Genomic DNA, 16,103 nt, shown 5'->3' on the forward strand with positions numbered 1-16,103 from the left:
AGCCTGAATATGTTTTGAAATCAATTTCATCCATGACTCAGAAGACAAGCTTCGAGTTACATGGAAACACGTACAGAGAGAGGACTTGTCAGATATGTCACCAGCAGCTGTTCCTCAGCCGGCTCCTGCTGGTCCTCAACTCAGCATTTGCTGCTTTTTATAAACTGACAAATCCCACTTAATCTCATGATATGCCTGTCTGTAGTATCAGCACGGACACAGCTGCAAAGACAAGCAGCGGTGGAAGATGTATGCAGATCCTGAACTTAAGTAAAAGCACAAATACCACACTGTGAAAATACTCTGTTAATAGTCAAAGTCCTGCATTGAAAATGTCACTTAAGAGACAGTACGTAAGTATAATCAGAAAAAATGTATTTATAGTATTTAAAGAAAAAGTACCCAATGCAGATTTTAAAAAAAAACAACAAAAAAACAAAATATTATTTAGAAAAAGACTCCAATGTTTATCAAAATAGTTGACCATTAATTTTCTATCAACTGGCTAATTGATTATCCCACTTCTTGTTTCCACGGTACTTGTATAAAATGTTTGGTAATTTGATTCATAACAAATCCTTTCATCCTTTCAAATGTACAATTTTTGCCTCTGAAAAGAAGTGGAGGCAAAGTAAATGGCATGTAAAATGCTCAAGTAAAGTACAACTACCTCATATTTGTACTTATGTACAGTACTTGAGCAAATGTACTTAGTCACATTCCACCTTCCAATGAGCTACTGAGTTTTAAAGTGCAACAATATTAGTTTTCATGCAAGCTTACTCGGGTAATGTTTACTAATATAGGTGTTGGTATATTGTTTTATATTTTTATACATATATATATATATATATATTATAAGTGTCAATATTCACTTTTCTTCTTAGGGAAACCATGGGATGTTTATGTGAGCCATGGAAATCTGAGCAAATTGACTTAATTTCTTTCTTTTTTTATGTTTTATTTGAGCAGTTTCCTGTGCCCTATACACTGCACAACCCCAAAAAATTGCTGAGGAAAACTTGCCATTCAGAAAGGCACAAGAAAATTAACTGAAAATTAGCAACAAGAAAACAAAAACAAATTAAGTTTTAAAAAAAAAACAAACAAAAAAGGATATGACCCTGAAAAAAATGTTTAAAAATTATGATTGTGACATAATTTAAAATGTGTAATTATAGTAAATGTAAATATAGTCATAATAATTTTCTCTACCTTTTTCTAAATCTACTATTTTTCACAATTTGTGAAACATTTCTTGCAAAGTTGCTCATAGCCTGTTTTTTTTTTTTTTTTTTACCCCTTGTTTATGAAAGAATTTGAGGCAGTTTGATCAGGTTTCAAAGGGTTAATAGCCTAACATGCATTAATAACTTTCTCGCGTTACTGTGTTTGTCATGTACTCTTCACGAAGCAGAAGCTGGTTTTAGCCTAACATGAGACTACAGAAAGCTCCCCTTGCATGTGACTCCTCTCAGAAATGAAACCGCGGATTATTCTGCGCGAACATGAAAGCGCGTCGTTACATAATGTAAATAAAAACATTGCAGCCGCCGTGTGTTCAGATTGGTGCACGCGGCACGATGTCCCGGATGGTGCTCGCACCGGAAGAGAAGGGGCAGCTCTCCCAGCCATCTTGTGGCAGCATCCAGCGATTTGTTCGCATCAAGCCTCGTAGAATCGGAGGTGAATCCCGCTGAAGGGGCGCCATCATGCCCGGACACCTGCAAGACGGCTTCGGCTGCGTCGTAACCAACCGGTTCGACCAGTTATTGGACGATGAGTCCGACCCGTTCGAGATCCTGAAAGCTGCTGAAAACAAGAAGAAGGAGGGGGCCGCCGCTGGCTCCACCAAGACCGCGGCTCAAGCCGCCAAGCAGCCGAAGAAGGAGTCACAGAAGGACAGAAAGAACCCGCTGCTGGACAAGAAAGAGGAGTCCCAGGCTCCGGTCCCACTGAAGAAAGAAGGTACATTTAAAAACAATCACACGAGCTCGTGCTGGTGTGCATTGCATGTTTATTTTCATCTTTTTAGCCTGAACTGTCATGTGCGTCTCCCGTTAGCAGCGTTAGCTGATGCTGGTGTGAGTCAAACACAGCGTGAGGTCAACCTGACACTCAGAGGTTAGCCAGAGATGTGTGAGAGTGTAAAGGAGCTCAGGTGAAGCCCACCTGTGAAGCCCCGTGCGCGGCTGAGCTCGTGTCGCAGACACGGTGACCGTCGGGCAGCATCCTGCAGGAAGGTGTAGCGCTGCTGTCTGCTGGAGGATGCTTCGTGCACTGGCTGCGCAGCTCCGTTAGCAGCTTTGCAAAGCGAATGCGCAAATTATTCACCTGCGTGCTGGAAACCGGACAGACGGCTCTTTGTTTGGACTCCTTATGGCTCCCTTGAGTTTTTTTTTTTTTTGTTTTTTTTTCTTCCGTCAGTTTTTTAAATTTGAGTTCACAAACAGCAGCACCGAGCTGCTGAGGAAGGGGCCCGCCGTTAGCCGGTGGTGTTAATGTTGTGCAGTGAAACTTGTCAAAGCTGCTGACAGGAGTCGCACCAGGAGCTTTGCATGACAGTTTGCACTGGAAATGCAGTGTTCACGCGGATCCTTAAAAAGTCTTGAAAGGCATTGAATTTGTGAATCTAAAGGTAAAGCCTTAATTGGTATTAAAATGTCTAAAGTTAGTCTTTCAAAAGTCTGCAAAATGCAAAGAGATGGGAAGTGGGAATTTGTGAATTGCTTTTATTTTTTTGACGTTGCATTGTATAATCTCAGAATAATTGGTCACATGTATTTTTTTAAATAATTAATAAATCCCTCTCCTTAAAATGTTCATTAAGGCTTTAAAGCAGTGGTATAATCCCACATACAGAGTGAGACACACAAAATTGGTAATAAAAGTCACCAATAAATGGCAGGTATTTCACACTTCTAACCAGTTTTTCAGTGGACCAAAAATGTAATGTTTTATGTGAAGTAAACGTTTGGTCAAAATTGCTTTCAAGTTTATGTAAACAAAATTTTGGCCATGTTTATTTATTTATTTTCAATTTTGTTTGATGTAAAATTGGTCTTAAATGTCAGCCCGAGTGGCATTTAAGAAGTCTTAACAAGTTTTCAATTTAATTTGCCTTAAGCTGTAGGAACCCTAAAAAAAACAAGTGCACACATGATTAAAACCAGTGGTGTAATGTACCAAAAAAATACATTACTTGAGTATTTTTTTGGGCAGGGCGTACCAACTCTTTAGTTGCGTCCTACAAAATAGGCAAGGGCAGGAGGAAAGTACGGACGGATGAATGAAGGAGTGGGAGAGAAGGAATTTTTAAAAAAATTGTTTGAATCCTTTGGATTGTGAAAAAAATGCAGTTTTTCTTCAAGCGTAATGTAAGCTCAGTTTTTTTAGATGGTGTACATGATATGGAGAAATAAACTTCATTATTCTAAAAAGTCTGACCGCTGGCTTTTTTTATTAACAGCATGTACCTGTACTTTTACTTTCCATTCGTAAGTACATTTAATGAAAAAAAAAAATCAGTTTTGATACTTAAATGCAGTGAATATCAAATTCTTTAAGACTTTTACTCAAATAATATTCTAATAGGTGACTTCAACTTCTACAAAAGTCATTTTCTGGTAAGAGAAATGTACGCATACTTTCAGATACTTCATCCACCACTGACTAAAACAAAGAATTAACTCAGTTTGTGTTGTCCTGTGACTGTCAGGCATCAGGCGAGTGGGCCGAAGACCGGACCAGCAAGGCCAGCCTGGTTCCCAGCATCAGGGTGGGCAGGGTGAGGGGCGACCTGGAGACAAGAGGCCTGACCGGAGACCTCCCCGCGAGCGCCGTTTCGAGAAGCCGGCTGAAGACAAGCCTGAGGGAGGTGGAGAGTTCTCTGCAGACAAGTGAGTCGCTGTGATGACTGACGGAGAGCGTATTTAAACGTGCTGATAAGATCAAGGCTGTCTGCTGTCTGCGGGGATGTATCTATGAAAGATTTAGTGTTTGGTGTAATAGCTTAGCTCACTTAACCTCGACATCACCGCACAGCCGTCAATGCATTTCTCTCTGTAGGCTTGTACTGACATTAACAGCAGATATGCGTGTGTGTGTGTGTGTGTGTGTGTGTCTCACACACACTTGTAAATTGCTGTTCACCCCTGATAAGTAGTGATGCACCGATCCTGGGACAATACAAATGATTTCACCTTTTTTTTGGTTTTTGTTTTTCTTGTTATTTGTTCCTCCTTTTGTGCCAGGAAAACAAAAGAAATCTTCATTGTGAAAAATGAAGTTATTAAGCCTTTTGTTGCACTACCTGTGAATGAGCCCAAATTCAGTCATATAAATTTAGGACACATGCGTCAACATCACTCTCTTTGACATGCAAAACTGCCTTAAAAGCCTTTTTCTTTATAGATAATATTTCTTAATCTTTAATGTCTGTTTTATATTGCAATCAAAACATTGACACATTTTCTCCTCTGAACAACTGGAAGTTTCTCGCCAAAAACATCATTTTAAAAGATTAGATTCAAACACATTTTGAAAAATGTTGTAATTTATCTTCAGGCAGTTCTCGTTTTTACTAAACAGAGCTTGAACGTGTGATAATGTAACTCCGTGCAGCCTCTGTTAGTTCCAGCCAGCGTCTGATAGCAGCTGATGGTAACCAGCTCTTCTTCTGCTGATTTCAACACACATTCGTTGGTCACGATGTAGCGGTATCACAGAGAAAACACGGTGTGCCGCCCCCCCGGACGTATTGATAGTGAGTTTACTGCAACCTTTTGTCTCAAAGACGTCTGAGGGAAGATCTCCGTTGGTCTGTTAGTCTGAGCCCTGCTCTGTAGCCTGAAAACGCGATACAACAGAAAATCATCAGCCGTCTGGTTTGTCGAAAGGTCAAAGTTCATCAATTAGTGTTGCGGCTGTATGAGATTTTAACAGTACAATGACCGTCTCAGATTACAGAATTATTATTATGCTCGGCCACAATGACCCTTAAATAAAACCATAAGGACTTATTTTAGATAAACAAACATTTTATTACTGTAATCAAAACTTCAAACCTTTTTTATTAGAGTTTGTGTAAAAAGTCTCCCTTGGAAAATAACTAAAATAAAAGTAACATTCTCCATCCGGTTGAATATTTTCCATATCCTTGATAAGCAAATGAGCATGATATGATAACTGCCAGTTTCCATGCCTCAGTATACCTTGAAACTGGTACATCGCTGAAACCCTGTCATCACAAGGTAAATATTGGGTGATAGCGATGTTTGGACGATAAATGGCTGCATCCTTTCTCGTCAGGTCACGTTTCCACTTTTTTTCTCTCTCAAAAATTCAGGCCTTCTGGAGACAGGCCCCCGAGAGGGCGTGGTGGCGGCCGGGGTGGGCGTGGTGGAAGAGGACGGGGCATGGGCAGAGGAGAAGGCTTTGACTCCCGTGGAAAACGAGACTTCGACAGACACAGCGGCAATGACAAATCGTGAGTCAGTTCTCAACTGCGACCTTATCAGAGCAGCCAAAATAGAAATGGAAATGACTACGTGGCAAAGCATCCCATTGCTGAAACAAAAGGAACTATGTCTGCCCAAAACTGAAGCCTAACTGACCTCATCTGTTGGCAGTTATTCTTTTATTCGGCTCACTGAATAAGAGTGCGACCCAAACACGTTTCTTAATCTCAGTGAAGCTCCTTGTGACTACAGACTTAAGGTCAAAGGTTGTTGTTGTTTTTAGAGTTACTCTTCATTGTGGGCTGTATGTATTTTTAGACTGTACACATCACTGTGTGTGTGTGTGTGTGTGTGTGTGTTCCTCTTTATTTGCTCCAGCAATCAGAAAAGTGAGGAGAAGCGCAGTGGCAGCGGCTCGCACAACTGGGGCACCGTGAAGGATGAAGTGAGGTGAGTTTTCCAGAACAGACACATGGCCTGTTTATCTGAGCGTTCCTGTCTGCAGGATAACAATGCACATCTGATATTTCAACAGACGTTGCTCACTGCGTGCGATCTATATAAAGTGGCTCTATTTTTGTGTTAAAATAAACAAGGGCACTAGTTTTTAATGCAACGTTTTGCAGGAGAGAAAGAAAGAGAAAAACACAGGTGTCGTCATTCTGAAATGTTTGAAAATTAGTCTTTTTTTCTGTGTTAAAAAAACTATACTGCGGTACTAAGTCGATGCCAAAATTCTGACAACAGGACGTTCACTGTAGACCTTTGGTACCGTGGGTGCAATTGACAGGACCTGACAGGCAGCCTGTACACCAGCAAGTGTTGTGGTTTACTGTTAAATGCCAAAGGAAGAATGAAAAATGCCTAGTAGCATTGAAAAACAACACGTGGAAGACTGCAACGTGTGCAGCTGCAGCGACAGGTCGACCTCGACTCGTTGAAAAGTGTTTTTCTGAGGCCAGCATCTTGTTTTAGTTCTTTGCGATGACAGCGCCACACTCCGACGCTCTGCTACGGACGACAGCAGCGGGTTGATCTGCTGAGCGCTGCGTGTGTGGCGTTTTTTTTCTGGTCGCTTAGAGCTGAAAATTGTTTGGGTAAAGTGCTCCTCACTGTCACTTTTTACCACGCCGTCCTATCACAGTCAAGGAAGGGAGGGACAAAAGTCTACCACAAAGAGCAACCGTCACATTAAGTGCTGAAAAACAACATAAAATGAAGGAAAAATATGTAAATATACTGTTGGCGATAAAATAATGAATCATGAACCCACACAGTCTATAACTTTGCTTTGAGGCAGATGGTCACATATTAATGATAAAATGTAAGTTTTAAAGGAGTGAATGTTTAAGCACGTAGGGTTTATTGTTTTGTTTTGCAGAGGTATCAAAGTGGATGACAAGAATCGTGGAATTTCATTTGTATTGTTATCGACAACTCAATATCTGGTGTCGTAACACGACAAAAATTTGAGTATACAGTGTACCGGTATGTGTGCACTTGTGAGTTAGTTGGGAAAGGTATTTTAAGAGATAACGTTTCAGCTGGAGGCGATATGTCAGTATTGACAAAGTGGCTGTGTTTCTTTGTCTCAGTGAGGCTGAACAGACTGCTGCTCCAGAGACGTCCCCAGAGGGAGAGGAAAATGCACCCGCCGGCTCTGAGAACAAGTGAGTATCCACTTCCTGTCAGATATTCAGTTTTCAGGTGAAACTGGGATGTTCAGTTTGTGGATCTCATCAGAAAAAGTTGTTTGTAGCTACAGAGTTTTATGTCGTCACACTGTGGTGTTTTCCTTTCTGGATTCTGGAAGATGCTCCATGTCACAAACAGTAGGGCTAAATGATATGGAGAAAAAATAAATAAATAAAATAGTTATAGTTCATAGGTTAACTGGTAACTTAAGTATTTTCCAACCTGGACTATATTTTTTGAGGCTTTTGTGTGCAAATGATTGATGAAACAACACATTTTGGAAGTAGTCCAGTATCGAGTGAGAGCTCGTGCTGCAGACACACCGTGAACAGGCTGCAGTGTAATCCCTGAGCGCTGTCAGCGTACAGCCATTCAAAATGTTTGTTTTTGCCTCTGACAGGTGTGAGTGACTGGAGGATCTCTACTGAGATGTCCCTTTTTGTCAAAGAGTAAGATCAATTTGTTTTACCTCAAACAGCCCCAAATCGCCATTGCTAAACCCACCAGACTCCATTTAAATAAACAGTACTTTTAGCGCGTATAGATCAGCATATTTTCCCATCTAACTGGGCGAATCAAAGGTTTATTTCAACCAGGTTTGTTCCATTTTATTTTGTGTCTGTTGACTTTGAATGTCGTGTTTTACAATGATAAAATGATGCTGTTTATTTAAATGAAATCTGGAGGGTTTGGCAGTTTCAAAGCTGTTTATGGCTAAACAAAAAGCATCTGTCTTTTACTAAAAAGGTCTGTTTCTTTCAGGATTTTTTCCATAATGTTGTCAGATGCTTTATTAATTAATCTGAGCCTGTCGGTAGCAAAAACGAGCACCTTGAGTGGATGTAAATTGAGTGTGTGCAATTGCTCCGAGTGGTTCCCTGCTTTGCTGCTGCCTGTTTTGCAGTGCTTGTCCAGTTTCAAAAATTGTTTTTCTCATTAGTTACTTTGACCCAAACATTGGAAAATCTGGACCCTCAAGGTTGAAAAAAAAAACAAAAACCAAAGCAACCTTATTAATTTTAGAATATGGCTTATAAACATACAAAAGAGAATAACAAACATAATGTGCAAAAATGGCTGGGTTGAAATATATGTATCTGTATATATACTGCTGTAATAATGTATTGAATAACATCTTAATGTCAACGTTTAACTTTGGAAACTACAATACAAGGTATCTTGCCTTGTAATGTTTTAGAGTAATGATGTGGTTGCCAGTATGGGAACTTTGCAGATGATTAGAGAGATTTGTTGTGTTTCCCGTCCTGGTTGGCACCGACTGACGGCATATTTAGCAAACTGTCTCAATCTGTGCTTCGCAGCTTTTGAGATATCAAAACCACTTGCATGTAATTGACGATGCGTTACCTTTCTGACAACATTTTCTTCAACTCTGGAAGATAACGTTAGTTTACTTTCAGCACTTTAACATAATGAGCTCTTACGGCCGAGTACAAAAACAAACAAAAACGGGTAAATCAAGAGAACGCAGCAAATGACTGCAGGCAGAGTAGCTGAGGACACCAGATTTCTGCAAATTTGTGCCTCCTGTTTGTTTATCAGGTGCTTGATAAATTGATAACACGGTCTCCCTTTTCTTGCACTTACGGATAATGAGCATTTTTAACTGAAATATAACGTCTGTTTCCTTCCTCTGCTGTGGGCTGTTCTGACGTTACGCTGCACTCTGTGTGTTTGGGGCTCTTTCTCACTCTTCTGCAAACAGGCAGCGACACAGAAGAGAGGCAGCAAACTGTTGTTGCGTGTTGGGCTGTCAGATCTATCCAGTTCGAGTAAAAACGTCCAGCGTTTATCATCTTTATCGACATAAATGTTATAGCGTTCCTACATCCGGATTGTTTCGTCGTCCAGCCCTAACAAACAGTATCTCCGCATGTGCATTTTCATCACAAAGCTTTAACGTAAATGGGATCAACGTTGTCTCTGACCTTTTGGCCTCAGGATTAGAGAGCATGTATAGAGCTAAGAGGATTGGCAGTTTGAGGTTTTAGGTCCTACATTGTTGTTGTTGTGTGCTGGCTTTCCAGGGAGAACGAGGTTGAAGAAGTCAAAAACGAGGGCCCCAAAGAGATGACCCTGGACGAGTGGAAGGCCATGCAGGACAAGGAGCGTACCAAGGTGGAGTTCAACATCCGTAAGCCCAACGAGGGAGCCGACAGCCAGTGGAAGAAAGGCTACGTGTTGCACAAGTCCAAGAGTGAAGATGTGAGTGAGGTGATTTATGATATTGCAGAGAGCAGAAACCTTTTCTCCCCTGCAGCTGCCTAAACCAGCTCGATACAGACTCTAGTTTCAACTCCAGCACACATTTTTTAGGGATGTACCAGTTCTGAAATTCAGGGCGAATTCAGGTGTTGTTTATTTATTCCCTCTTTTGTGTCAGGGACATCCTCATTATAAAAAAACACATTTCTTAAAATCATTCAGCCCTTCATTGCACCAAATTTGTGCGAGGGATGTCATGAGAACTGATACTTTGGTACCAAGTCGATGCTAACGCGCTAAAAATACGACAGAACCCGTTTTTCTATGGTACCATAGGTACCAGATGTACGATATTGCCATTGGCAGGCCCTAACTGACGGGGGCAGTATACGATTTACTTAGTATCTGCACCAAAGAAGAACACCTACCAGGAGGGACACAAAGATGTCTACTCCAAAATAAAATACTGTTTGTTTTAAATTAGCGATGCACGATACGGATTTTTTCAACCAATAACCAATAATGGCCTGCTTCTCAGGCTGATAACTGATATGATAACTGATAATTTCACATTTTTGTTCTTCGATTGTTACAACCCTACGTTGAGCACTAACTAATTCAGTCTTTAAAACAACCTTTGCTATAAAAAAATGTTTTTTTAAAGATTAACCTCTTTAAGCCTTTTTACTTAATAATATATATATATTTATATAAAATATCATAATTTCCTCTCATATCTATTTTATATTGCTATGAAAACATCAACTCAACTTTTACCAAGTAGAGCTTGAAGGCATCATAATGTAACTCAGTGCAGCCTCCGTCAGCAGGTGCTTTTGGCCACTGGCTGCTAAGTTAACAAGCTCTCCTGCCGTTATCATCACCAATTTGTTGTTCACAGTATGTCATTATCATGGAAACAAAGGGGTGCGTCCCCTGACTCATCGATGGTGAGTTTACTGCGATCTCCATTCCTCCCCTGGGACAGTGGAACAGTATTAGTCTTGAGCTCTGCTTTTTCACCTGCTCAAAATTGACAGGAAAATATCGGCCATTGTCACAGGTGAATGTCATCTTATTTGCTTATCAGCTGATGGCGGTCAACAAAGCGAGTATTTTTCCGATATATATATAAAACTGCTGTTGTCGTTATTATTGATTTGTTATTTTCTCCATTAACTGTTCTGTTTGTAAAATTTTAGAAAATCCTAAAGATGCGAATGAGCCCAGTGTGAGGTCTTAATATGTCTTTTTTTGTTGACAAAAATTCTGAAACCCAGTCATATCAGAATAGTTGTAGATTTATTATTTTTTTCTTAATTGTGTATTTTGAGGCTGTGAACTGAGAAGCTTTTGGGTGTTACAGGAGAGACTGACTGCTCTGGACACTGTTTTTCATACATGTGTGCAATCAACTTCCGTCTTTTCAACATAATTACAAACCTGACTGAGTACCTTCCTCCGCTGTTTTTTTTTTTTTGCAATTGATACATTTCGATAGAACTTTAATTTGTCCAACATGCTGACTTCTGTGTAGTGTGCACAAACTTAGATACACATCCTTGTGTGTCTCGCCAGCTCATCTGACGTGCTGTTAATAAAGAAACCCTCTGATGTCTTCTGCTTTCAGAGGCCTGTTGGTGCTTTGATCGACGCTGAGACGGAAGCAGAGCCAGCCGCTCTCTACAACAAGGTGCCCGCAGCTCACACACCGCTCTCTCATCCACACAGTCCATTAAAACATTCAGCGTTAACACTTTAAAACCACCTGAGTGTTTTGACTCACCTTCAGATACTGAAAATGGCTGATTCAGTTTTATCCCGGAGGAAAGGAGAACTCTAAAGATGGTGTCGGAGCTACGCAGCTAAGAAACAGCTGAGAAAAGTTTCTCTATTCTTAAACCTATGATGAACATTGTGTTTCGGTCGGGCGCCCTTTCAGACTCTGACGTTTTGGAGTGTATAGGGGCTTAGAAGATTATGATGGAAGAATATGATGTCTCACAAATCGCTGCAGTAATTTATGGGTTGACACCATCTGTTCCATGGATTAGGTGCTAAATGTACTCATTTTTTACCACCTTCGAACTGGTTAGAAATCCTTCTAAAATACCACATGAAGACACCAAGATCTCAAGGAACACCATAGAAAAACTCCATGTTGTGATTGGGTTTAAAAAAATTAAAGCATCTGGAGGAGATTTCTGGAAGAATTGCATTTTCAGCCAGTGGATGGCAAACACTTCTGTTGTGGAAACTGCTAAGAAACCGTTCCATTTTCAATATACCAGTGAAAGCCACACACCCTCTGATCTACCCAGGTCTCTAGTTTATGGTTGTAAAATTTCTTGAGGCTTTCTTGAGTCTCAGCTTTTTAGCCGCTTTTAGCCGCTTTAAAACTCAGTCCTTTACATTCCTTTAAAGACAAACCTCTCAGTACAAAGTGCAGTTAATGCCTAACAAAGTTGCATCATGTTTTGTTTTGTTTTTATTGCAGGGCGCACCTGATGAGTCCAGCGACCACCACTTCCGCAAACCAGCCAACGACATCACATCCCAGCTGGAGATCAACTTTGGAGACCTGGGCCGCCCGGGCCGCGGACGTGGGGGAGCTCGCGGAGGCAGGGGAGGTCGTGGTGGCGGCAGCGGCGGCGGGGGAGGCAGCAGGACGGCACGCGGGGGAGGACGGTCCGAAAAGGTAACAAAAAAAAAAAAAAGCTGTTGTTGCTGCCAGCAACAAAGGTTGAGTGTCCCTCACAAAGGATTGAGCTCAGTGACTGTGAACCGGCTGTAAAACCACTGACTTGGAAAACCGACTGTGGAGCCACTAAAGCCTGAAATAACAGAGCAGTGACAACATGACCCACAATGCAAAACTCACACACTGACGTCATGGCAGTGCTCGGGTGGAGCTGTGCGGTAACAGCGCTTAGTTACAGTTTATAATGAACAATAATTTATAATGTTAAAGGTTTGTTTTCAAAAGCTGCCATCAAATTTGTTCTCTGTGTTATTTTTTTTTAATTCTAGTGCTGCAACTAATAATAACTTTCATTATCAGTAATATGACAGTTGTTTTCTCGTTCAATCGCTTAAGTGTGTGTGTGGTCTATAAATCACAATTTCCTAAAGCACAATTTGATGTATTCAAAATTCTTCTTGTTTGATCAAAAGTCCAAAATACAAAGATATCTAATTTGCAATTATAGAAAACGAACAAGACAAGCAAAAATAAAACATTTTAAAAAATTTAAAAAGTGACTTGGACAATTGAACCAGTAAAATTGTTGCAGACAATTTTTCTGGCATTCAAGTAATCAACCTATCGTTTCAGCTCCACTTCAGATATTTATTGATTTGAATAATATTCGTACCAATTATTGACAGAGTTATTGCCTTGATCCTTTTTTTTGTTTTGACTACAAAAAAAATTGAAAAAAGGCTTTGTAGGGAACATTTTTATGCCCGCAAAGTAAAGAATCAGTTAACATTATTAGAATAAAAGTATTTTAGGTATTATAAGCACAAGAATGTGATTCATTGTTATCTCCAGCAGGCTTAAGCCTGGAGAGGATCATGTGGTCATGCGTTAGGTCATGTGTGTATCTCACATACTACTGGACCCAGCATCAATATTTTTGTGCACTTTTATGACTGTTAGCTCAGTAGACTTGGGTTGTTTCTATTTTTTCTTATCTTTGTAAAATTTGACAGGGGTACGGGGTTGTATGGTTAGTGGGAATGTTTATGCCACAAACTCAAAACAGTACCGCTTTAGTCACAACATGCACCACGACTTTTTTTAAAAAGCTGCTGTGAAATCAGGCATTTCAGGCCGCAACTATTTGGACAATATAGAGACACTAATTACAGCAGCCTTAACCTTGTCGTGTTTTTTTGTGTGTATTTTGTCCTTCAGGCCAGTGGAGTGTCAGTCCCCAATGTGGATGATCCTGAGGCCTTCCCAGCTCTGGCCTAAAGGCTCCTTTTCCACCACCAGCCCACCCATCAGCCCTTCCGGGCCCCTCCTCTACGAGGCTTGCATGCTTACCACATCTTCAAGTATATAAGAAAACAAAGAAAAAAAAAGATTTTAAATGACAAAAAAGACTGTCATCCCATACCACTCACACCACCAGAGGACTAAAATTTTACCTGTTTTAAAGGAGAACAAAAGACAAAAAAAAAAGGCGGGAAAAGGACCTCTTGTTACACTGAAGTTTTGTATTTAGGAACATGAAAGCAGGGATGTTTTCATACTTTTTTTTTTCTTTTTCTTTTTTTTCAGAGATTATGCATACTTCATTGATATTTTTTGTGCTGCTTGAATTTATGCATTTCTGCGATTAGGTTGAAGTGTGTGTATCTCTTCCCCCAAAGCTTTTGTGCTTTTTTTTTCCCCCCTCATGACTTCAGCTCAGTATTATGGGGTCATCTTAGAAAAGACTTTGTACTGGAGTTTTTTTTCCCAGTAATACACACTGATGTGGTAGCACTACACTACATAGGATACTTGTACTAGATATCTGAAGTATGGCTTAACATGCATTTAAAGTGTAATTACTCTGATCCTGACTACCCATCCCTTTTTGCAAGGCACAAATTCTGGATGGGTAACCAGGCGAAGTGACTTCCTACTAAAGCTTGGTATTTTTCTGCTTGTTGTGCAGTGAAAGTAAATGCCTCTTTTCCTCTTTTATTTTATTTTTTGGATAGCTTGCCTTTTTTGGTGGACCAGTGGTTAGTGATGCTTTGTATCCCCTGATCCAGATGTGCTACCTGTGTTTTCAGGGTGTCCCAGGGCCCAATGTGTATATCTTTAGGCTGGTCCTTGTAGGTCATACAGACTGTGCTACTCGTTATACTTCAGGACCACTGAGCAAATATTGTATTTTTTTGCTAAGGACATGTGTGTGAGTGTGTGTGCGTGTGTGTATGTATGTATGTATGTGTGAGTGAGTGAGTGAGTGGAGTGTGTAGCAAAACAAAAGACTGAATGTGTGAATCTGACAGCTAGTTACTTAGAATTTAAGTATTCCTCTGCTCTGAACTTGCCACTCTCAGACTGCAAGTTCTCACCTGAAGTAGTTCATACTGTCTTTTGAGATGTGATTGTTGAAATCTAGGTGAGAATGATTAAGTAGACCATGGACATATCTTGCTCTTAGAGTATCTCTAATGTCTTTCAGATCTCAAAGCACTTGGTTTTTATCAGCACCAGTCCTCTGACGATTGTTTCCTCCTCCTGTAAACCATATTTGCGGTCTTTAATTTCTTATTTTTATTTTTTATTTCATCAGTGCAGCAGCACCAATGCATAATTTGTCTGAAAGAAATTGTCGGCTGTCATTGTGGAACAATCACGAGCTACAGAATGTAATGTAAGCTAATGGTGCTTTCAGCCACCTGTGTCAGCGCTCCCAGTGAGGGTTTTCTTTTAATGAAGCAGGTATATTTCAGTTTGGGTGGGGTGGGTGGGGGGGGCTCATGACCATGTTGGAGTGAATTTTAAAGCTTTACATGCTGTGCTCTGCAAAGACTTGCTGGCGATGCACTGATACAGACGGCTGGAGCAGTTTTCTTGTAGGACTGTTTGAGCCACATGATGGTGAAAGTTTCTCTGCAAACATCCCTGTTCCAATAAATTGCTTTAGAGGTGTTACGTGTACTCTGCCAGTGGCTGTTGGGTTGTTTAAAATCAGTACTGTGATTTTAAAAGTGTGAACAAACATGCTGTTGACTCATCATTGTTCGAAGCATAAAGAAGCTGGAGTGATGTTATGTTAGTGCTATTTCATAGTGATCCCATAGAAACCTGAGAGGGATCTAAACAGTCCAAAATACTTTTATTTACACTTAGTTGCTAGTTTTAGTAGGTATAACTAACACAAATGCAGTTTAATACAGCATCCTACCTAAAATTAATTTGAGGTTCCTTTTTAAAAGTGCAGTCTGGGATTCAGATCTAGTACCCTAGCAAACCCAATCACCAGTAAAAACAAAAAATGGGAATGTACGTTTCTGCAAACCAAGGTTGCATTTGCTCATCATTTTGTAGCAGATACACTGAAACTTTATATTTTAACTGTGTTGTCAGAAACACACAAATCCATTTAGTTATGGTTTCAGGAAATGTTCATGTTTTGGCTTCAAATACCTGCAGGCAGAGCAGTGAAGTTTTGGTTAAGAAAACAACTGCTCTGCGTGCTTTAAAAGCTGCAGCAATATCTCGCTAAATCACAATAAGGAGATATTATTTACAAAAAGCACTGATGGGAGAGATTTTTTTTTGGGGGGTGTTGAGTTTAAATATCAACAGTCTCTCCAGAACCGCAGACCCCACTTTTAAGAAAAAGTACAAACATATTAGCATCAAAATATACTAAGTACCAAGTGTGAAAGTACTCCGTTTGCAGAATGTCCTATTTCAGAGTCACAAAATATTTTAACTGGATTGATGCATTTTGATGCTGCAGCTGGTAAAGGTGGAGCTTCTTTTTTTTAAAGAGCTTCATTTACTGCTGTGTAGCTTAATCTGAGAATATGTCATAATTTATTAGTTGCTTCATATTTTGTCTTGTTCCCATAGTGAAAAGTATCCAGCTGTCAACCACATAAGTGGAGTAGAAGTAGGATAAAATGTGTGATATGTAAGTACATGTGCTTAGTTACTTTCCACCACTCATAACTCCAGTGTGTGAGAAAAATGAGAAGTAAAGTGTG

The 16,103-nt window shown here is 40.1% G+C and overlaps 1 protein-coding gene across 2 annotated transcripts; it reads left to right on the forward strand.

The window, feature by feature from the left end:
- Positions 1-1,576: 1,576 nt before the first annotated feature.
- serbp1b (SERPINE1 mRNA binding protein 1b) lies at positions 1,577-15,111 on the forward strand. Of its 2 annotated transcripts, none has more exons than XM_042498091.2 (9): positions 1,577-1,968; positions 3,719-3,899; positions 5,348-5,488; positions 5,838-5,909; positions 7,055-7,129; positions 9,203-9,389; positions 11,011-11,073; positions 11,878-12,078; positions 13,300-15,111. In XM_042498091.2, exons 1-9 carry the CDS (start codon positions 1,713-1,715, stop codon positions 13,357-13,359), a joined length of 1,236 nt encoding a protein of 411 aa, XP_042354025.1. In that variant the 5' UTR covers positions 1,577-1,712; the 3' UTR covers positions 13,360-15,111. The 2 variants fall into 2 exon arrangements, with proteins under 2 accessions (XP_042354025.1, XP_042354026.1); XM_042498092.2 differs by having other exon boundaries at positions 1,582-1,968; positions 9,203-9,380.
- Positions 15,112-16,103: the final 992 nt, after the last annotated feature.

Source organism: Plectropomus leopardus, chromosome 12, assembly GCF_026936395.1.
Source record: "Plectropomus leopardus strain MGB_pleo_1.0 chromosome 12, ASM2693639v1, whole genome shotgun sequence".
Lineage (NCBI taxonomy): Eukaryota > Metazoa > Chordata > Actinopteri > Perciformes > Serranidae > Plectropomus > Plectropomus leopardus.

Coding starts and splice junctions, on each gene's coding strand:
- serbp1b (XM_042498091.2), top strand. CDS start 1,713: ATGCCCGGACACCTGCAAGACGGCTTCGGCTGCGTCGTAACCAACCGG. Junction 9,390..11,010: donor AGAGTGAAGATGTGAGTGAG/GTGATTTATGAT, acceptor TTCTGCTTTCAG/AGGCCTGTTGGTGCTTTGAT. Junction 12,079..13,299: donor GGGGAGGACGGTCCGAAAAG/GTAACAAAAAAA, acceptor TTTGTCCTTCAG/GCCAGTGGAGTGTCAGTCCC.